This window comes from Phoxinus phoxinus, assembly GCF_949152265.1.
Source record: "Phoxinus phoxinus genome assembly, chromosome: 14".
In the NCBI taxonomy this organism is placed as follows: domain Eukaryota; kingdom Metazoa; phylum Chordata; class Actinopteri; order Cypriniformes; family Leuciscidae; genus Phoxinus; species Phoxinus phoxinus.
The window spans coordinates 9,259,779-9,281,162 of record NC_136889.1 but is presented as its reverse complement, the minus strand read 5'-3'; the positions used below and the strand labels follow the sequence as shown (position 1 = coordinate 9,281,162).

Here is a 21,384-nt window from a genome sequence, read left to right as displayed (position 1 = left end):
GGATCATTTTTTTCCATCTATTTAAATTTGTATTTATTTCATTTGTATTTATAATGCGTGTGTTTCTGTAGGAGGGGAACAACCAATCCCACTGTGGAATGAACACGATGTGTCAACAGATGGCGACAAACCTAAAATCCTGCTTTACTCTCTAAATCTGACGTTTAAGGTTTGGACTTCCTTAAATTATGTATTTATTTGTTAAGCTGAATTCTGCAGACGTGTTGAATACGTTTCTCTTTTGCAGGGGATTCAAATGACGGCCACCACTCCTTCAATGAGGGCGGTGCGCTTTGAAACGGGCTGGATTGAGCTTGAACTGTCCAATCGGGTTCAGTGCAAGACTACTCCCACAGGAAGTAACTACCTGAAGCTTTTTGGGAAATGTCAAGTGGATCTCAACTTGGCTTTGGGGCAAATCGTCAAACATCAGGTAGCCGCTGTTAAAGAAATGAGCGTTTCTTCATGCTCTGTTATTCATTATTGTCATATAAAGTTTTCTTTTGGATGCATGAGTGTTAAACACTTTCTCTTGCAGGTGTATGAGGAGGCGGGGTCAGATTTCCATCAGGTGGCGTACTTCCGCACTCGAATCGGTTTGCGCAATGCTCTGCAGGAGGAGATCAGCGGCAGCTCAAACAAAGAGGCCGTCCTGATCACCCTCAACCGTCCTATTGTTTTTGCTCAACCAGTGGCATTTGACAGAGGTCAGTCCACACTTAGCTTGTTTTTGTTTTTTTCATGTGTATCCATTGGGGAATTTTGTAATTGCGTATTTGTATGTCTTTTTTTAGCTGTGCTGTTCTGGCTGAACTATAAGGCTGCCTATGATAACTGGAAGGAACAACGCTTAGCTCTCAACTCGGACATTCATATGGCCACAAAAGAAGTGGTAGACAAACTGCCAGCAATACAGCAGACCAGCGCCCAGGCCTTCAGCACTCTCTTTCTACAGCTAACTGTCAATGACCTGGGCATCTGCCTGCCTATCACCAACTCTACACAGGTGGATCCTCACTGATGCATCTATTTTTCATTCTTTTTATGTTTAAACTCATCAGGGCTGTGTTTCTCAAAAGCATCGTAGGCCTAAGTAGATCATAGAACCATTGCCACCAGTGGTCTCTACGGTCAATTTAGCGTACGATGCTTTTTGAGATGTGCAGCCCCAATTGTGATTGGCCTTTAACTGTATAAAGTACTGCCTGTCTTGTATTTCACTCTTGCACATGAATTGTTTGAATGATTGATGTTAAATGTTTGTTACTGTTTCCTACTGTACTTTTAGGCCAATCACAGTATTGATTTTGACACTGGCTCAGCACTGGTGTTAACCATCGAGAGTACGCTAATAACAGCCTGTTCCTCCGAGTCTCTGGTCAGCAAAGGACATTTTAAAAACTTTTGCATTCGATTTGCTGAGGGGTTTGAGACAACTTGGGATGACTGGAAACCTGAGATCAGAGGAGAACTGGTCATGAATGCCTGTGAGTAACACTCAATGTTAAAGTATTTTTGGCCCTATAACGCTCCCCTGATTCTTCAAAGACTCAATGTGGCTTTTCAGGTGTTGTCCCTGATGGTACTTATGAGGTTTGCTCCAGAACAACAGGCCAGGCCTCTGCAGGTATGTGTGAAATGATCTTCTGAATTAATTTTACTTTTTTTCTATTCAACAAACAAAAAAAATCAACAATAAAAATTATAAAAGGGCACTTTTGCTTACACTGCTGTTCAAAAGTTTGGGGTTGGTACAATTGTTTAATGTTTTTGAAATAAGTCTCATATGCTCTCCTATGCTATATGTATTTGATAAAAACATAGTAAAACAGTAATATTATGAAATATTACAATTTAAAATAACTGTAAAATAACCGTAATATATTATACAAAAAATATTATTCTTGAGATGGAAAGATGAATTTTCAGCAGAATTACCCCAGTCTTCAGTGTCACATGATCCTTGAAACATTGTAATGTTTATTTGGTGCTCAAGAAACATGTCTTAATATTTTTTTCAATGTTGAAAACAGTTAAACAATGCTGCTTTATATTTTTGTGAAAACAATTTCAGAATTCTTTGATGAATATTATTCCAAATAAATGCAGATTTTTTGCAATTTCTAAAGACATTTATAATGTGACAAAACAAATTCTGTCACTTTTATTGATCAATTTAAATGAGTCAGTTCATCATAATTTCTTCCAAAGCGGGTTTTTAAACGCCTATTATAAGCGTTTATATTTTAGACCTGATGGGAAATTATGTACATACTTAAAAAAACTGACTGACCCCAATCTCTTGAAAGGGATTGTACATTGATAAAATGACCGCATTAAGAAAGTAAACATTGTCAATGTTGATTTAATGCTGACTTTATATTTGACTTTTTGTCTGTATCCAATAACAAATCCTTTCAATACTCCAGAGAGCAGCAGCGCAGGGACGTGGACCCTCAATGTCTTGTGGAAGATGTGTGGTATTGATGTGCACATGGATCCCAACATCGGCAAGCGTCTGAATGCTCTGGGTAACACACTCACATCTCTGACCGGTGAAGAGGACACCGATGACATCACAGACCTCAACTCGGTCAACATGGCTGACCTGTCAGACGAGGACGAGAGTGATGGCATGTCTCCCCCTATACACATGGTCAGAGCTCACATTTTTTACGTCACTAACATTTGTTGGCTCACTTTTATTGTCATTGTAAAGTGGTTGTGGCTATTTTTCTATTTTTAAATGACATTGTTTGTCTGTTTCTTTTATTTTATTGTTTGGATATTAATGTCATTTTTGTGTTCAAAACGCGCTATGTGAAGTTTCTTCTTAGTATTTGTGCTCAATGTCTGTGTAGTAGTGTGTGTCTGTGTTTGTTTTAAACCGGCCCATGTTTGCAGTGTCCTGATGGTGATCTCAGCCCCAGACTTTCGTTCAGGAAGCGGCTGGTGAACAGCATTCTGGGCATTAGCCCCAGCCCCCCTCCCCTCTCACCTTCTGAGTGTCGTAATATTTCTCCATCATCCACAATCACTCGGCTAAAGTCGAGAAGTGTTCGCCTGCCATCCTCAGCCAATGCAGAACGAACTAGAAATCCCAGACCCTTGTCCTGGGGCTGTGTATGTACTTTAGAGCTCCCGTTTGCTTTTCAATCCTCTCTGTTTCTCTGTCACATTCTTTCACACTCTCCATATTGTTCCTACTCTCAGGGTGAAAGTTTCTTTTAAGATTAGTCAAATTGCTCAAAACCTTGTTGAATTGTGCCTTGAACTCTTGGTTTTGAGCAACTGAAATCTGTTGAGCGAGTCTGGAGTATACGGTTTCCTGCTGCTTTTTAGTCTCATCTGATTCCTTTCCATGAGAAATGAGTGGCCAGTCACATCTTCTCATTTCACATTTCCAGAGGATGCATTTCTCATGAATTGTCTTTGCTTCAGTAATCAGATTTTTGGGGTGGTGTTTTGATTTTGTTTGTCTGCAATGATCCACACTTGTTTTGACAGTGTTTAATATTCTGTGATTTTGGAATAGATTCTTATGCATGACTGTGCTTAGGGCTGGGCAGATTGATGGTAAAAAAAAAACTGTGCGACTGTTGAAATATGCCAGAAGGATGTAAATGTACAGAACCGATCAACTGTTTGGAAACATTACCATTTTTATGTTTTTAAAGAAGTTTCTTATGCTGATCAAGCCTGCATTTATTTGATCAAAAATACAGAAAAACTGTAATATTGTAAAAATATTAGTTCAAAATTATGGTTTTCTATTTTAATATATATATATATATATATCAGGCCTGGCTGGCTTGTGGGACTCCTGAGGCAGCTGACGGGTACCGGCAGGCCAAGCGGACTGCAGCCCGGGTAGTTGTGGAGGCAAAAAATCGTTTCTGGGAGGAATTCGGTGAGGCCATGTAGAAAGACTATCGGTTAGCTTCGAAGAGATTCTGGCAAACCGTCCGGCGCCTTAGAGGCAACTGGGGATATGGTCGGACGGTGGAAGGAATACTTTGAGGATCTCCTCAATCCCACCGACACGTCTTTCATTGAGGAAGCAGAGGCCGAGGGCTCGGAGGTGGACTCGTCCATCACCCAAGCTGAAGTCACAGAGGTAGTTAAAAAGCTCCTCGGTGGCAAGGCACCAGGGGTGGATGAGATCCGCCCTGAGTACCTCAAGTCTCTGTATGTTGTTGGGCTGTCTTGGCTGACACGCTTCTGCAGCATCGTGTGGCGGTCGGGGACAGTACCTCTGGACTGGCAGACCGGGGTGGTGGTCCCTCTTTTCAAGAACGGGGACCAGAGGGTGTGTTCCAACTACAGGGGGATCACACTCCTCAGCCTCCCTGGGAAAGTCTATCCCAGGGTACTGGAGAGGAGAATTTGGCCGATAGTGGAACCACGGATTCAGGAGGAACAGTGCTGCTTTCGTCCCGGCCATGGAACACCGGACCAGCTTTATACCCTCTCCAGCATGCTGGAGGTTTCATGGGAGTTTGCCCAACCAATCCACATGTGCTTTGTCGATTTGGAGAAGGCATTTGACTGTGTCCCTCGTGGCGTCCTGTAGAGGGTGCTCTGGAAGTATGGGGTCCGGGGCCCTCTGCTAAGTGCTGTCCGATCCCTGTAGGACCAGAGCAGGAGCTTGGTTCGCATTACCCGCAGTAAGTCAGATCTGTTCCCGGTGCATGTTGGACTCTGGCAGGGCTGCCCTTTGTCACCGGTTCTGTTCATAATTTTTATGGACCTTAATTTAATTAATGGACCATTACAACCTTACAAACATTATTAAATATGTACATTTTAATGTACACATGAGTGGGGTCAAGTTAAACTTTTTAGTTTGAATTTTATTTTATACTGTGCATTGTTGCAATGTGCTAAATAAATATTTGCATAATTTGTAATTGATTTATTCTTTGAAACTTTAATATTAATTTATGCAATTGCAATGCCTTGATTTTAGTAAAGTTAGTTCACAGTCATAGCCATAAATGCAATGGTACTAATAATTGGCATCATTTCTTTGGGTTTTTCGGTTTTCAGCCTTGGTTTCCTCTATTTCGGGTTTCGGTTTCGGCCAAGAATTTTCATTTCGGTGCATCCCTAGTTCCTACTCTCACCTATGGTCATGAGCTGTGGGTCATGACTCATGACAGAAAGGATAAGATCCCGGATACAGGCGGCCGAAATAAGCTTTCTCCGTAGGGTGGCGCTCCCTTAGAGATAGGGTGAGGAGCTCGGACACTCGGGAGGAGCTCAGAGTAGAGCCGGCTCTCCTCCACATCGAGAGGGGTCAGCTGAGGTGGCTCGGGCATCTGTTCTGGATGCCTCCTGGACGCCTTCCCGGGGAGGCGTTCCGGGTGCGTCCCACCAGGAGGAGACCCCGGGGAAGACCTAGGACACTCTGGAGGGATTATGTCTCCCGGCTGGCCTGGGAACGCCTCAGTATTCCCCCGGAAGAGCTGGAGGAAGTGTCTAGGGAGAGGGAAGTCTGGGCATCTCTGTTTAGACTGCTGACCCGGCCCCGGATAAGCGGAAGAAGATGGATAGATGGTTTTCTATTTTAATATACTTATTAAATATAGATTTTTTTATCAGCCATTACTTCAGTCTTCAGTGTCACATGATTTTTCAGAAATCATTGTAATATGGTGATTTATTGGAAACGGCTGCTTAATTATTATTATTTTAATTTTTTTTGGAACCTATGATAATTTTTTCCAGGATTCTTTGATGAATACAATTTTAAAAAGACCAGCATTTATTCAAAATAGAAATATAATAATGTCTAACTGTAGAAATATATCACAATGTTACTGTATTTACTTCATTTTTTGATCAAGTAAAAGCAGTCTTAGTGCGAATAAGAGACTTCTTTCAAAAACATTTAAAAATCGTACAGACACCAAACATTTGAACAGAAGTGTAAATGTATGCTTTAAATATTTGTCAAAAAATATATAAAGTGTTGTATAACATTTCTGAATCGCTCATACCGTGATTTTGTCATACCGCCCACCCCTAAGTATGTCTTGCATCTAAATATTATATTAACAGTAGTTTCTCTCTTCCAGGAGTCTGTTGACCTGCGCAGACAGGCAGTTATGAGCAATCAGATAATCGACGCTCGTGGACGAAAGTTCTCCAAGCGCCTGGTGGACATTAGAGAACTCAATGAGCAGGCCAAAGTCATTGACGATCTCAAGTAATGTCAGCCTAACATTAAGAACCAAAATACCTCAATTAATTGGCTTCTGCCTAAAATAAATCCGTATTATTCTCGTTTTTTCTCTCTAAGGAAACTGGGTGCAAGTGAAAGCACTATTAACCAGGAAATCCAGCGCTACCAGCAGTTGGAATCTGTCGCTGTCAATGATATCCGCCGAGATGTGCGCAAGAAGCTGCGGCGCTCCAGCATGCGGGTAAGAATCGCTTTGATTCCGCCTTATTACTGCTTATTAATTATACACTGTAAATCCGGTAGAGATTAAATGGTTATGCTTTGTTTAGGCTGCATCTTTGAAAGATAAATGGGGTTTAGGGTACAAGCCCAGCTACAGCAACAGCAGGTCAAAGAGCATCTCAACAACAGGCAGACCAGCAATGAAGAGGTCGGATAGACCCAGGTACACACACTCACACTCGTAAACACTCAGTTATTTGCAGATGGGTTCATGTCTTTCAGTTACACATCCTTACTTTCTTTCATTTTGTCTCTCTAAAGGGATGACCTGCCCGATATCAAAGTGGATGCAGCATCTCCAGCACCAAGGGTTACCTTCAACATCGACACGGTAGTGTGCATGCATACATCTGTGTGTGTCTGACTCTGAAATGTCTGACTTTGTTCACTTGAAATGCTTTATGCATCTTTTTGTCGTCATTCTAATGCTGCATTCACACCATGTCGTAATTACCGTAAAAAAAGTGCTTGTTTGTTTTTGAATCGCTCTCGTGGTTCTTTGATGCCGTTTACCGATCGATCTGAACAGCGGTGATTCAAGCCGAACACACCTTAAATCTGCAGTGGTCAGGTGGTACAGCGGCCACACACGGTACAAGTCATAGCTCTCAAAAAATCACAAATTCTACAAGCACATGAAGGCTTTTTAGAGTTCAGCATCGCTGTGGTAATTACGACATGGCGTGAACGCACTTTAATGTTCCATCTTCATGTTCATTGTTTACATGTCAATGAAACTGTAAAGTTGAATAAAGCTTATTTTGATTATACACTACCATTTAAAAATATATACTTTTATCAGCAAGGATGCATTAAATTGAAGTTAAAAAAACTTTTATAATGTTAGAAAACAGTTCTATTTCAAATAAATGCTGTTTTTTTAACTTTCTATTCATCAAGTCCTGAAAACATTTATGATTTCCACAAAAAAATATACAAAACTGTTTTCAACTTTTGATAATAGTAAGAAATGTTTCTTGAGGACCAAATCTGCATACAAAAGAGTTTTCACTTTTTCAAATATTACAGAATTTATAAAAAAAAAAATTAATCACCGTTTTGGTGACCATAAACACTTTTTTGTTTTAATTTAACGGTTGTGAACTTGGACAGACACACACTTCACACCCAGTGGTTTTATAGTTTCACCTGCAAGTATTTCACTCTTGACTTTATAAAAGCCACATGTATAGTATACACACAATATGCTGAACACGTATGATCGTGTACTGTATAGCTCAGTATACCGGTTTTATTTATGGATTGGTTTTTCATAAGTTTGTTTGTGTTTAAGATGGAAACCCCAAACCTAATCCCCAGTCCAGCTGGCACTGTATTTAAGGTACCAGAGAAAACCGATCAAGTCAAATCAAATTCTTAAAATCACCTCTGAATCTCTGCATGAAAATCTTCTTGTGCTAAATCAAAACTGCTTTTCAAAACTCGATCAAAAATCATCTTTCTCAATCAAATGGTTATAGCCTTTTTGCATCTTAGGTTGGAAAGTGGTCTTATTTTCTCTTGATCTCTCTACTCACACATTGATTCACACACTCCCTCGCTCCATATGTTGAAGCTGCTCTTGTGCTGTGTTTGTATTAACCAATCAGCTCTTGTTTCCTCAGCATGTCTAGAACTTGATCTTAGTTCATTGCATTGCTCATGATGTCTTGTCATCTGTCCATCTTTTCATCTTTTCATTTCTCATCCCTCTCTCCTCCGCTGGGTCTTAGTGGAAAGCATGAATTGGGAAAAGGAAAAGCTCTCTCCAAAGTGCTCACTGGTTATGAGCTATCAGCCAACGGATTCAGTTTATGAGTCGGAATCAGACCAGTTTAGGTTTTGAGCACATTAACAGATACAGGGACAGAAGAATGAATGGATGGATAGATTAATTGTCATTTGAGTTTGTAATTATCATTATACTCAAAGTAAAATGTTGAGATGCCCTGATTTTAAAATTCTGTCCGACACCAATATACAGTAGTTATTTTGATGACCGAAAATTGGCTGACAATTAAAATTCTATACTATTTTGTGTGTACAAAAGGTAACACTTTACTTAAAGAGATAGTTCCACAAATATTATAATCCACAAAAAAAATGCAGTTTACTAAAAATAAAATCAATTGTTTTAAATACTATAAGTGAATTTAGGCATCAAAACATTAGCATTATAATTGAAGGAATGAATGTACCATTATTGCCCAATATTGGAAGCAGATCATACATTTAAAAATTTATTATATCAGCCGTCTTAATGATCCTAAAAAAATGCGACCTGGATGTGTCAACACTCGCTTAGTTGAAGAGACGTAACTCCTTTAGAAGAGAAATGAATGAATAGATGGATAGATGCATAGACAGATCTTCTGACTTTTGGCTTTCAATGATTGAAGTTCCCGGAGGAGACAGAGGTGGACCTGTTGTCTATCACCATTGATGATCCTGCCCATTACCCATCATGCTCAGTGTTCAGTGCCCCTGGCACACCAGCAGTCTTTTCACCAACCATTCCCTTCCAGCCTGATGACAGTCGGCGGGACGACCTCTCCTCGACTTCATCAGAGGACTCGGACAAAGATGACGAGTTTGACAGGGAAAGGCCGCACAGCTATTATCGCAGACCAGGGTGCGTTAAACACAGCACATGCAAACACTCGACAAACACAATTGCACGCTCCCTAAACTGATGGTCTATATATTTGTGTTTCTCAGGGGCTCTCAGAGGAAATCATCTGCACTTTCGGCATTATTCAGCGAGCGCTGGCCCAAAACACCCCCTCAGCGTGGAGGATTAGCTCCGCCCACTGAACGGAACATTGACTTTGAGCTGGACGTGCGTGTCGAGATTGACAGCGGCAAGTGTGTGCTGCACCCCAGCACCCAGCCATCTGAGCATGAAGATCTCGCAGTGAGGAGGTAAAGAGACAACCCAAAATGCCCACACATTTTGAAAATAAAATGAACGGCAGCGCTGCAGTAATGACATATTCTTGTAGGACAACATGGAAGTTAGTGTCACCCTGGTTCCAAAAAACCCAGTAGGATTTTTTTTCAATGACTTTTGAATTATTGCAGATAACTTTTTGACCAACAAAAGATTTACATGTTTTGTTCATCATCGTAATCTTTACAAGTAAACAACTTTTATGAATTTTGAAGCTTAAATACAATCGCCAGAAGTAAAAATATAAACATAGGCTATAAACAAACTCTGACAACTTTTTCAAACTCCGACAACTTTTTCAGAGTTTATTTAAAAGCCGTTTTCAGTTTGAGTGAATTAGAATAGTTTGCAATAGCGTGGTTATAAAAGCAACGAGGCTGTGAAAGCCAACTGGTGTGTAGATGAGTTTACCTGTTCGGCATGATGACTTTGTTCCTAACAACCTCATTTAGCCACTTGACAGCAATTGCCTTTTTCAAGAAGAGTAAAAGCTTAAAATACACCAGTATTTAATGTCGTAGAATAAAATATCTTGAGCTTGTTAACCACAGACCTTATTTCATGCATTTAACCAAAAAACCCATTGACTTTAGGAACTGTAAGTGCTTAAATGCTAACCCATTTCCAGGTTTCGGCCTACAAGAAAACATCATCCATTCAGAGCTCTATTCTTCTGGATTTAATCTCGATCAGAGCTGTAAAGCGTTTCTGTGTGTCTAAAATGCCTCTCTGTTGTTTAGGAGTTGTGAGCGGAGCTCGAGGAGTCTGGATCAGGACTCTCCTCCTAAGAAGCGAAAGCTGCAGCACAGTTTAGGCTCCAGCTCTCATCTGCTGAATGCTAAGCGAGTACCTACCTCTCTGCAGAGCAAGACCAGTGACATTGAGACCACTGTCTTCTACATCCCTGGAGTGGATGTTAAGGTCTGCAGTGGATCTAATGATATGGTTTAAGTAAAGCCGATTGCACACAGAAGGATTTCAGCTACAATTTTTCAACCTGAGACTTAAGTTTTGGGTGTGCCACCACATAAAACCCGCTCAAATACACTCATAGCCCTATAGATCTATTTCAATGCATCTGATTTGATTGCACTTGGATTTATGCAACCAACATGTCTGATGGGTTACAATGCTCAACCGCTGCAATAAAACATGTTACAAATGTAAAACAGCAGTAAACCTAAATGGATGCAGTAGTGTACACTTTTTATGATTGGTTAACTGTAGCACTCATTTTCCCCTCTCTGTCTGTTTACAGCTACATTACAACTCTAAAATGCTGAAGACGGAGTCGCCCATTGCCTCGCGTGGGTCTTCCCTTCCCAGAACCCTTTCCAAAGAGTCCAAACTGTATGGTATGACAGACTCACCCGCACCACCAGACTCAGGCCCTGGAAAGACTAACACACTCCTCCCACCCCCTCCCCCACCCCCTCCTCTCCCTTCAGGTACACACTCTCTTTATCTATCGTCCTCTGCCGCTGGCTTCCTGCATGCGCTTAGCCTCATCTCTGCACTGGAGCCCACAGCTCTGAGCTCGACTGTAGCGCATGACTATCTAGGAACAGTGTTCACAGCTGCCACTCTGCAGGATCTTTTTTTGCTGTGGTTCTGTTGGTTTTAATGCTGATGTGACATTGCTTTGTTTGAGACAAGCTTCAATTATTAGTTGTTGTTGTTATATTATTGGCAACAATTTTCCTTTTTTTTTTCTTCTTTTCTTATCTTTCTCTGGTTTATATTGCTGACAGCAACTAAAACTAGAATAATAAATCATAGTATATACACTACCGTTCAAAAGTTTGAAGTCCGTCAGATTATTATTTTATTTTTTTAAAGAAGTCTCTTATGCTCACCAAGGCTGCATTTATTTGATCAAAAATACAGTAAAGAGTAATATTGTGAAATATCATTACAATAAAAAACGGTCTCATATTATATTTTAAAATGTCATTTATTCCTGTGATGCAAAGTTGAATCACACGATCCTTCAGAAATCATGCTAATATGCTGATTTGCTGCTCAAGAAACATTTCTTAATAATATCAGTGTTGAAATCCGTTGTGCTGGTTAACCGATTAAACTGATAATTGTTTTTTTTTAGGATTCTTTGATGATTAGAAAGTTCAAAAGAGCAACAATTGTTTGAAATACAAATATTGTGTAACCTTATAAATGCTGTCACCTTTTTTTCAGTTTAATGTGTCCTTGACCTGAATAAAAGTATATATATTTTTTTAAATGAATAAATCAATAATTTTATATATATATATATATATATATATATATATATATACATATATATATATATATATATATATATATATATATATATATATATACATATATATATATATATATATATATATATATATATATTGTTTTATGGTGTCTCAAATATCCTTTACACCTTTTACCTATTTATCCTTTATTCTCAGGTAGGTAAGGAAAGTCAAGTCTGAACAATAATATAAGCTTTTAAAATACTTACACTTAGTTCCGCAGACTTCCCTGTGGTCAGTTCTCGCTTAAGGTCCTTAAATAATTATTCAAACAATAATCTTGCCAATAATATAATATAAGTTTTATTAAAGTTAACAAGCGTTATATCAAAGTTAAAGTTAGGTTACAATAATAATAAGTTTCAACACACAGCTGGTTATACAGACGTCGAGGGAAACTGTGCTATTCAGAATCCAAAACTTCAGTCTCTCTCTCCGCCTTTTATATGCAGCTTCCGGAAAGCAGATTCCAAACTCTCTCCTGATGTCATCAATTGGAGTTCTGCCAAGTTCTTGGTCATGGCTCTCAGCTGCTTACGCAGGGTCCTCCTACGTTGCCTCCGATTTCTCTTCCTCTGCTTTCTCCTTTTAATCGTCTGGAATATATACTTCATCTAGTACATTTTCATTTATCATAAAACTATTTCTAATACATAAGTACTTTGTACTCTAAATCAGTTAACACATACATTTCATGCAAGTAAGTAATTCTCTTAATAATAATAAAATCACACAGTACATATCTTCATCATAACTAATAGGGTTACATATATCTATCTTAGCAAAAGCATTATTACTATTTAGGTTACATCACTACAAAGCAAATCAAGCATTAATCAAGGCAGTTTTAATTGCAAAATCATCCTCTATAACAACAATATATATAAAATAATGTATAGTACATAGCAGTATAACGTCAGCAGTCACTTTAGATAAGAGCATCTAAATGAAAAAATTTAAATAAATATCAAGTAAACGAGCATTACTCACTATCATACGCTCAGAAAAATTACAAATATCTTGCCATTTACTCAGCCTCATGTTGCTCCGAGCTCAACACAAAATGGAGTTTAGGTTTATGTTCAAGCTTCTCTTTTCCATATAATGAAAGCAGGTTGTGATATCTAGACACTACTATCCATTGATTGCTAGCTATTGATTGCCGTTGATTTTAAATCATTTTCTATTATCGTAATTGCATTTTATGCTTGTTAAACAATTATTATTATTTATTTTTTTGCTGCTCTGTTGTGCTTCATGCATATTACTTGCATGCTGGAGTTGAAATAGGTGCCAAATGGTTGCATCCTGCTCTGAATCTTTTGCTTTCATTGCATTATAAATTGGCAGCAAAGAAGGATTGTTCTCAACTTTGTGTGTGTGTGTGTGTGTGAGCAGCTAAAGGTAAGCCGAGCGTAGGGGTGAAGATGGCCAAGCTGTATGCATGGGTAGCCCTACAGACATTGCCAGAGGAAATGGTCATCAGCCCATGTCTGCTGGACTTCTTGGAGAAAGCGCTGGAGACAATTCCCATCACACCAGTCGACAGGAACTATAGTAAGTGTGGTTTTAGATTTATCATTTGTCACTTGAATAACATGTGATAAAATCACAATTCTGTGAGGTTTATGTGTGTATACTTTATGCTGAAAATAATATATGTGTGTTTGTGTAGCCCTCAATGTTCCTGAGGAGGATGTTGGTCACTTTGATTCTGTGGATCCTTTGGAGGAGTCTCAGGTGTCTCTTGTGTCTTCTGCTGGAAATTCATACTCCTCCTTCCCTGTGGATGTGGTAGTTTATGTCAGGGTGCAGGTATACCAGCGTTCCTCCCTTTGTACTCATTAGTGACCATCTCAAAGCGGTCTATTAATTTCATTGTGTTTGTTCCTCAGCCATCTCAGATCCGGTTCAGTTGTCTCCCCATGTCTCGAGTGGAGTGCATGCTGAAACTTCCCTCTCTGGACCTGGTTTTCTCATCCAATAGGGGTGAACTTGAGCCCACCAGCGCCACCCATCCGTCAGAGGGCCAACACACACCCTCCTCCACACCCCCATCGGTACACAATGCCAACAGAGTGCCTGGAAGCAAAGGTATGAATGTACGGTCACCGTTATTTTGTCAAGTAAGACATGTTCCTGGATCAACATATTTTGTTGATCCTGGAACAACATTCCTGTCTACGGCGTAATAAGTGATGCAATACTTTTTAGAGAGAGTTATTAGTACAGTAATGTAATTACTTTCTAAATGCCAAATCAACCTCGACCAGTTGAACAGTACAAGGAGAGACATGAAACTGCTCTTTTAATTCCTTCAAATAAATAAACATTAGATGTTAAATGTATTACTTGAGATAATTACTTAGTAATGCATTACACCCAACACTGAGAGGCTCTCGGGAGCTCACGTAAACACATCCTTTTGATTTTCCCGGCAAAATTATCCTGAGTCCTTCACATTAAGTCTATAGGCTTTCACAGACAACCTAGGAACGTTCGAACGTTGTACAAGCTGTTCACACATCGGCAATAAAAAATCTAGATGAAAATTCTTACATATAGCCCCTTTAAAGGGTGTGTTGACTAATAGTAATCATTGTAACTTCTTCCATCCCTCAGGTCCATCTACAGGGTTAGGCAGTCCTCTGGGGCGGAGTCGCCACCACAGCAGCCAATCAGATCTAACAGGCCAACCGATTAACTCATCAGGTCTGAGTTTCACTGCCTGTATGTCAGATTTCTCACTGTATGTGTTTCATCCTTATGGAGCCGGCAAACAGAAGTCTGCAGTTACTGGCCTTCCGCCTGGACCAGGACCACTGGGTGAGAGCCCGTTGCAAAGACATTACTCTGAAATATTGTGATGGTTTATTAGTAAAATAAACGTATATACTGTAAAGATAATTATGAGATTCTGGAGATGACTTTGGGTCTTTCAGGAGCAGTGGACGAAGAGGCCTCTTCAGTGACGGGCAGGAAAGACTCTCTCTCCATCAACTTGGAGTTTGTGAAAGTCAGTCTTTCCAGGATGAGACGTACAGGATGCCCAGCATTTATTGATACTTCCGTTGCTAGCAAGGGTGGGAAGATTGACACCACTCTTATCAACATCTCAGGTGAGTAATTCAAAATGACTTACTGGGATATCCCTCAGGATGTCTGATTGTATCACCTTACTAAAGCCTTTTCCGGCTGTATGACACTACTGTTCAAAAGTTTGGGGTCAGTTATTTGTCTTTTTTTAAAGAAATTAATATTTTTATTCAGCAAGAAAGCATTAAATTGATCAGAAGTGACAGTAAATACATTTATAATGTTAAAAAGATTTCCATTTCAAATAAATGCTGTTCTTTTGAATCCTGAAAACAAAAATATTAAGCAGCACAACTGTTCAAAATCGATTAATAATAGGAAGTGTTTCTTGCATTATTATACATATATTCCCTAATCAGCATATTATAATAATTTCTAAAAGATTATGTGACACTGATGACGATTAATGATCAGCATTGATGCTGAAAATTCAGCTTTGCATTACCGGAATAAATCACGTTTTAAAATATATTCAAATAGAAAATAAATATTTATTACAATTTATAATAACTGACAATATTACTGTTTTTACTGTATTTTTGTGCATAAGAGACTTTTCACACAAAAAAAACCCCCATCAAAAAGTCTTACCAACCCCATACTTTTGATGTAGTGTGTTTAACAATAAAATGCAATAAAAGGGAATCCTTCAGTTGCCTCAGTAACTAATTTGTGACACTGTGTTTGTGTTTTTCTTCTAGCGGTGTGTGATATCGGTTCTGCATCCTTCAAGTACGACATGAGGCGTTTGAGTGAGATTCTTGCATTCCCACGAGCTTGGTACCGCAGAAGCATTGCCAGGAGATTATTTCTAGGAGACCAGACCATTAACTTACCAGGTTATACATACTGTATATACTCTCAACATTACACAACTGTTCAAAAGTTTGGAATCAACATTACGTTTTTGGAAGAAATGATTCTGTCACCAACAATTCAGTACCAAAAACCGCAACATAGTAAATTATCATTGAGATTAAATAGTGTGTTGAATATTTATATATATATATATATTTGTATCAATTTAAAAAGTTATGCTACAATGTGGCAATCACAATAAAATGTGTTTTAGTTACTGGAGTATTAAGTACACTTCCATTTCTGAAATCCATTTTTTGGTATCATGCATTTTATCAGTCTGTTGTTCTTTTGAGAGATTAAGGCTATTTCATGCACTGCTGTCTAGAAAGAAGAAAGCAAACTGGATTTAACAATGACAGATGCCTGCTGGACAACAAGCAGTTTGAGAAAGCGACCCCTCACTGGTGCTCAGCTGGCAGCTTCATTGAACCGTACCTGTCAAACAGCAGTGCACAGTCTGCAATAGTGAAGAGATGCCTTTTAGGCAGTATTTAATAGACAAAACTAAATCTGAAACTAGAAAATAAGAGAAAAAGAGCGGATGAACCTAAGTTTGATGTATTGAGCTGTTTAAAGGGATAGTTAGCCCAGAAAGAACAATGAGGTTTGTTCTCGGCTTCTCGCGCACACAAGCTTTCGTGTTTACTATGTGGTGCGTTCTATGTATGTGTGTTTTAATATGGGTATGATAAAAGCCTAAATTATATCTGTTCAGCATATAAAGCAATCATATCTCTTCACAAGACTTTGATTAAACAACTTTTGGTTACTTGGACTTTTAATGGAGGGACAGAAACCTCTCAAAAAACTTTAAAAATATCTTTGTATTTTGAAGATTATCCAAAGTCTTATGGGTTTCCAACAACATACTGGTGAGCAAATGATGGACGATGGCCAATTTTTGGACGAACTATCTCTTTAAGAATTGCTTCAGAAAAGCATGTGATTAAACTTCAACCTGAATATCTTAATAAAACGGAGTCCAAACTTCTGAACAGTATTGTATACCTACTCGCCTGTCCCAGTCATCTTGCATCTTCAGATGAATGCTGGAAAGCATTGATGATAACAGCTGTAAAATGTGCTGTAGCCTCAGGTCCTGCCACGCCAGATTCTGTGGAGAGCATCGCACAGCACCTGTCTCCTGAGTCCAGCCGAAAAGCGTACTGGAGGACGTGGGACGGCCAATCCACTCAACACCCTTCCGTCTTTACTGATGCCACATCAAACCACGCGCACCTCAAATCACCCGCCACCGGACGTTCCCGCAGCGTGTCTGACTCTTCAGCACCGCGCAGAGGTACACATACGTGCTGCTAGAGGTCTGTTGATGATGTGCAGCTTCTATTTAACCAATTGTCTGTGTGTGGGTCTCTACAGACTCGGTCACAAAGACCGCCATCCCGTCGTTTCGGAACGGAAAAGCAGCAGCAGCACAGCAGGGTTCGCCGTGGGAGACTCTGGTGGTGTTCGCCATCAACCTGAAACAGCTTAATGTCCAGATGAACATGAGCAATGTCATGGGCAACAATACGTACGGGAGACCTACAGAAACCGTTTGATTAGTGCAGCTGTTAACATGCTTCATATCTCTCTGATGTCTGTTTATGTATGTGTGTGTTTAAACAGTTGGACAACAAGTGGGCTGAAGAGTCAGGGCCGTCTGTCAGTGGGCAGTAACCGAGATCGTGAGATCAGCATGTCTATCGGACTGGGTCGCTCCAAACTGGACTCTAAAGGAGGAGTGGTGGGTGGCAACATTGACGTTAACACACTGGAGATGGTCTGTAAGTATACTTTATTTGTTTATTTAGAGAGAATGTACTCGCTTTAAAAACTGGTTATGTCAGTTTTTTCCTGAATACTTATTTTCTCTAATTTTCAGATATAAAAAAATCTGTTGCAACTTTTGTTTTATCGCAACTTTAAATACGCTTAGAGCATGTATGGATTTTAATTCTACTTTAATTAAAATTAATGAGGGGAATTGCAAACGAAAAGGCTTTTTAAATTAATTTCTGTATGGCACAGAACTCCTTCAGTGACTGATAACCGATTGTTCTCCTAGCCCATATTTCAGAACATCCAAATCAGCAGCCCAGTCATAAGATTCAGATCACCATGGGCTCCACAGAGGCTCGGCTGGACTATATGGGCTCCAGCATATTAATGGGCATCTTCAGTAACGCTGACCTGCAACTACAGGATGAGTGGAAGGTGAACCTCTGCACGACTCAGGCCAGTCTCTCTGAGAAAAGGTATAAGAACTGCCAATCATACTAGCTTATCAACTAATACCTCAACCATAAACATTCTCTGATGTGCATCTCCTCTAGTGAGATCTTTGTACATGGAGACCTGCAGTGGGACATATTCCAGGTGATCATCTCCCGCTCCACCACCCCTGACCTGATAAAGATCGGCATGAAGTTGCAGGAGTTCTTCACACAGCAGTTTGACACCAGCAAGCGAGCCCTGTCCACCTGGGGCCCGGTGCCCTACAATCCTCCCAAAACCCCGGTCATCAACATGGACAAAGGAGCAGCTGAACTCTGTTAGTGTGCTTGTGACCATTTTACTTTTGAAATACAATTTTGTTGTTAATGAAATGACTTTAAAGACCAACATAAATGTCTTTTTCTCTCAGATATGGATGCAGCTCATCACAGACATTGGCCCAATGTGTTGAAGATGGTGGCTGGATGTCACATTTCCCTCTTCCAGATGCCCCTCCCAGAGGATGCTGTGCAGCTGGGCGGCTCGATGAGTCTCCATGGCAACCACATGACTCTGGCTTGTTTCCATGGGCCCAACTTCCGTTCCAAGTCCTGGGTGCTGTTCCACCTGGAAGAACCCAACATCGCCTTCTGGACTGAAGCACAAAAGATCTGGGAGGATGGTACAGACACAGTGCTAGTTTTCCGTCCATCCATTCATCCATCATTTGCCTTTTCATAAATTGCAACTAACAGGTTGTGTTTTTTTTGTCTAGGCTCCAGTGATGATTCTACATATATAGTTCAAACCCTTGACTTTCACCTTGGGCATAATACCATGGTAACCAAGCCTTGTGGTGCTCTGGAGAGCCCGATGGCAACCATCACTAAGGTTACCCGCCGTCGTCATGAAAACCCCCCGCACGGGGTGGCTACAGTCAAAGAGTGGTTTAACTATGTCACTGCCATGAGGAACGAAGGTAAATGTTGCACACTCAATGGCTCTGTTCCAAACCTAGTGAGCTGCCCCGCTGTCTTTTGCCTTTTATATTGTAATATCGTCAATATTCTGGTTGACACTTCAACATAATAGGTGGTGGTTTTACAAAAAAACACACAAGACGATAATGCAGTGTCTACTACTGCCACACAAAATCATATAGACGATATTTTGATAGGAGACACTATTCCTGCTTCAATTTTTTAAAAATTAAAATAGAAATAATTGATTAAATAAGTTAATGCAGGAAGTAGAGATCAACAGTGAGTACTTTTTGTTCACCTATGATTACTAGTATTAACTTTAACGAAAATTATGACACAAAATTATTCGTCGACTAGCTTTTTTTTCCCATGACTAAGACGAGATGATGACAAGACGACAATAAGGTCATTAAACAATAACCGTGACTATATCAACATGCAATATTGTTGATGTATAAAAAGACTAAAATGTAGTGAAAAAATAAAAACTTAAAAAATATTTTTTAGACTGCCGTTCAAGCGTCTACTACAAGCTTTCATGTTTGCAGTTGTTGATGGTTTGAATTCCCCAATCAGAGCTTTTCTGTTCAAAAAATAAAGTTTAACTTAATCTTTGCAATCTGGCAACCATGCGCACGCACTCTCTCTACACGGATTACAAACAGTCTCTCTCACCTCCCTACACTCATATTTTGAATGTGAATTTTGTTTTATTTATTTTTTTATATATTTTGAGACCTATAGCATACTAGTAGTATATTTTTCCCTTACATTTCTATAAATGTTGCTATAATATATTTATCATGTAGTTAAAATCTGATATCGTGACAGCCCTATCCCTCACGTGAACCTCACAGGAGAGTAGATTTTAAATTCATTTTCATAATTTCATTTTTCCATTTCATGTTGCTAAGCTTCAAAATATACTGTATATATAGGCTACTATACTTCTTTAGAATTTAGAGAGTTATATTCTATCTTGTCGGAGCCGTAGGTGTTTGGGCAAGGGCTCCAACATATGGTGCAGTTGCGAATGACCCGAGCTTGAGACCCAGCTCAAGGTCCTGACCCAGCTCAAGGTCCTTTCCCGGTTGTAGAAAAGCCATTGCATGGGCAGCACACCAATGATTCCTTAACTCTTTCCCTGCCAGTATTTTTGATAATTTTTTTTACAAAACTATCATGGCCCCCAGAATATTTAGTTGTATCAATATCTGAACATTCAATATATCAAAAGAAATAATGGAGCCTCTGCTTTTACATTTTTTTTTTTTATTCTAGGTTTATGCATTCTTTCTTTATCAACACTTGAATGTGGGGGTTTCATTTAAAAAGCAAAAAATTTTTTCGAAGACTACAACGTGCATAAGCAATGCTTTTATCACTTATTTCTGTTCCTTTTGTGTGTGTTTTGATCAGGAGAGTCAGTACTCTTTCAGAAGTTGTGTAATAGCGCCCCCTAGCGTATAACAGTGAAAACATATCAATTACATTAATGTTGGGGAAGCGTTGTCATAAATCACGAAAAATTCCGTCAATGGTGGGGGAAGAGATCAAATGCTGTCTATATAGGCAGCTCACTAAGGTTTTAGAACAGAGCTAGTGTAAAGCCATATTGTTTGCTGAGCAGCAGACACATGTTTATGATTACCATATTTGCTGTTCTTGAAATGGATTTTTTTTATTTTCCTTGAAATAATTCTGTCTTTTCTTGTGTCAGAGCTGAACTTGTTGCGTAACGTGGATGCAAACAACTCCGAAAGCGGCGCAGCAGCAAAGAGCTCCAGCCTTCTGAGCGGCTTCAGGGGCTCCTCCAGCTACAACCACGAAACCGAGACCATCTTCGCCCTTCCCAAAATGCAACTCGAGTTCAAATCCATTCACGTACAAGACCCAGAGGAACCTTCTCTCAGTGGTACAGACTAATAACCTGCCAGATTTGAATATTCTGGTAGCCTCTGGCAGCTACATTGCTATTGTTTATTCCTAAGGTTGCTAGTTGCTTGTATAGCGTGAAACCTCGCTGACTCTGAGCTGTGTTGCAGATGCAGGCAGTAAGCCTAAAGTGGAGTGCAGTGTGGTCACCGAGTTCACCGATCACATCTGTGTCACCATGGATGCAGAGCTCATCATGTTCCTGCATGACCTGGTGTCAGCATACTTGAAAGAAAAGGAGAAAGGTGAGATCATGAAATCCAGACTCGGTTTCCTTTCTTCAAAAAATGTCTCTTGTCACTGAGCATGTGCTTGCGTTGCAGCTCTCTACGCCCCGCGCATCTTCGCATCTCGACCTGGTCAGAAGAGCCCCACCGCGCAGCAGGATGAAGCGTCATCAGACAAGACGGAAAATGAAGAGGTGGTGAACTACGCCACAGTGGACTGGAGAGAGTTCCTCTGCAACACATGGCATCTGGAGCCCACGCTACGGTAACACTGTGGTCACATGACCTCAACTCATGTTCCATACAGACCTTTCTGGTGTCTCAAATCAAATAGACTTATGTTAATAGACAGTTGCTCTGGGTA

At 39.9% G+C, this 21,384-nt stretch overlaps 1 protein-coding gene across 9 annotated transcripts in view; it reads left to right on the top strand.

The window, feature by feature from the left end:
• kiaa1109 (KIAA1109) overlaps positions 1–21,384 on the top strand; it is a 56,606-nt gene that overhangs the window by 33,783 nt on the left and 1,439 nt on the right. Inside the window, exons 53-85 of one of the 9 annotated variants that reach the window (XM_079635449.1) lie at positions 72–169; positions 248–433; positions 539–707; positions 795–1,006; positions 1,289–1,487; positions 1,568–1,627; positions 2,430–2,656; positions 2,905–3,123; positions 6,081–6,211; positions 6,305–6,428; positions 6,517–6,632; positions 6,731–6,800; positions 7,764–7,811; positions 8,995–9,101; positions 9,188–9,391; positions 10,160–10,340; positions 10,678–10,867; positions 13,100–13,258; positions 13,377–13,516; positions 13,597–13,795; positions 14,324–14,527; positions 14,650–14,820; positions 15,499–15,636; positions 16,749–16,958; positions 17,039–17,192; positions 17,288–17,445; positions 17,727–17,916; positions 17,995–18,212; positions 18,306–18,557; positions 18,651–18,854; positions 20,579–20,773; positions 20,904–21,038; positions 21,117–21,285. In XM_079635449.1, coding sequence (XP_079491575.1) covers positions 72–169; positions 248–433; positions 539–707; positions 795–1,006; positions 1,289–1,487; positions 1,568–1,627; positions 2,430–2,656; positions 2,905–3,123; positions 6,081–6,211; positions 6,305–6,428; positions 6,517–6,632; positions 6,731–6,800; positions 7,764–7,811; positions 8,995–9,101; positions 9,188–9,391; positions 10,160–10,340; positions 10,678–10,867; positions 13,100–13,258; positions 13,377–13,516; positions 13,597–13,795; positions 14,324–14,527; positions 14,650–14,820; positions 15,499–15,636; positions 16,749–16,958; positions 17,039–17,192; positions 17,288–17,445; positions 17,727–17,916; positions 17,995–18,212; positions 18,306–18,557; positions 18,651–18,854; positions 20,579–20,773; positions 20,904–21,038; positions 21,117–21,285 — 5,437 coding nt within the window. Of the gene's footprint in view, positions 1–71; positions 170–247; positions 434–538; positions 708–794; positions 1,007–1,288; positions 1,488–1,567; positions 1,628–2,429; positions 2,657–2,904; positions 3,124–6,080; positions 6,212–6,304; positions 6,429–6,516; positions 6,633–6,730; positions 6,801–7,763; positions 7,812–8,868; positions 9,102–9,187; positions 9,392–10,159; positions 10,365–10,677; positions 10,868–13,099; positions 13,259–13,376; positions 13,517–13,596; positions 13,796–14,323; positions 14,528–14,643; positions 14,821–15,498; positions 15,637–16,748; positions 16,959–17,038; positions 17,193–17,287; positions 17,446–17,726; positions 17,917–17,994; positions 18,213–18,305; positions 18,558–18,650; positions 18,855–20,578; positions 20,774–20,903; positions 21,039–21,116; positions 21,286–21,384 lie in introns of all 9 variants that reach the window. The other 8 variants (XM_079635447.1, XM_079635445.1, XM_079635444.1 and 5 more) reach the window with 8 other exon arrangements.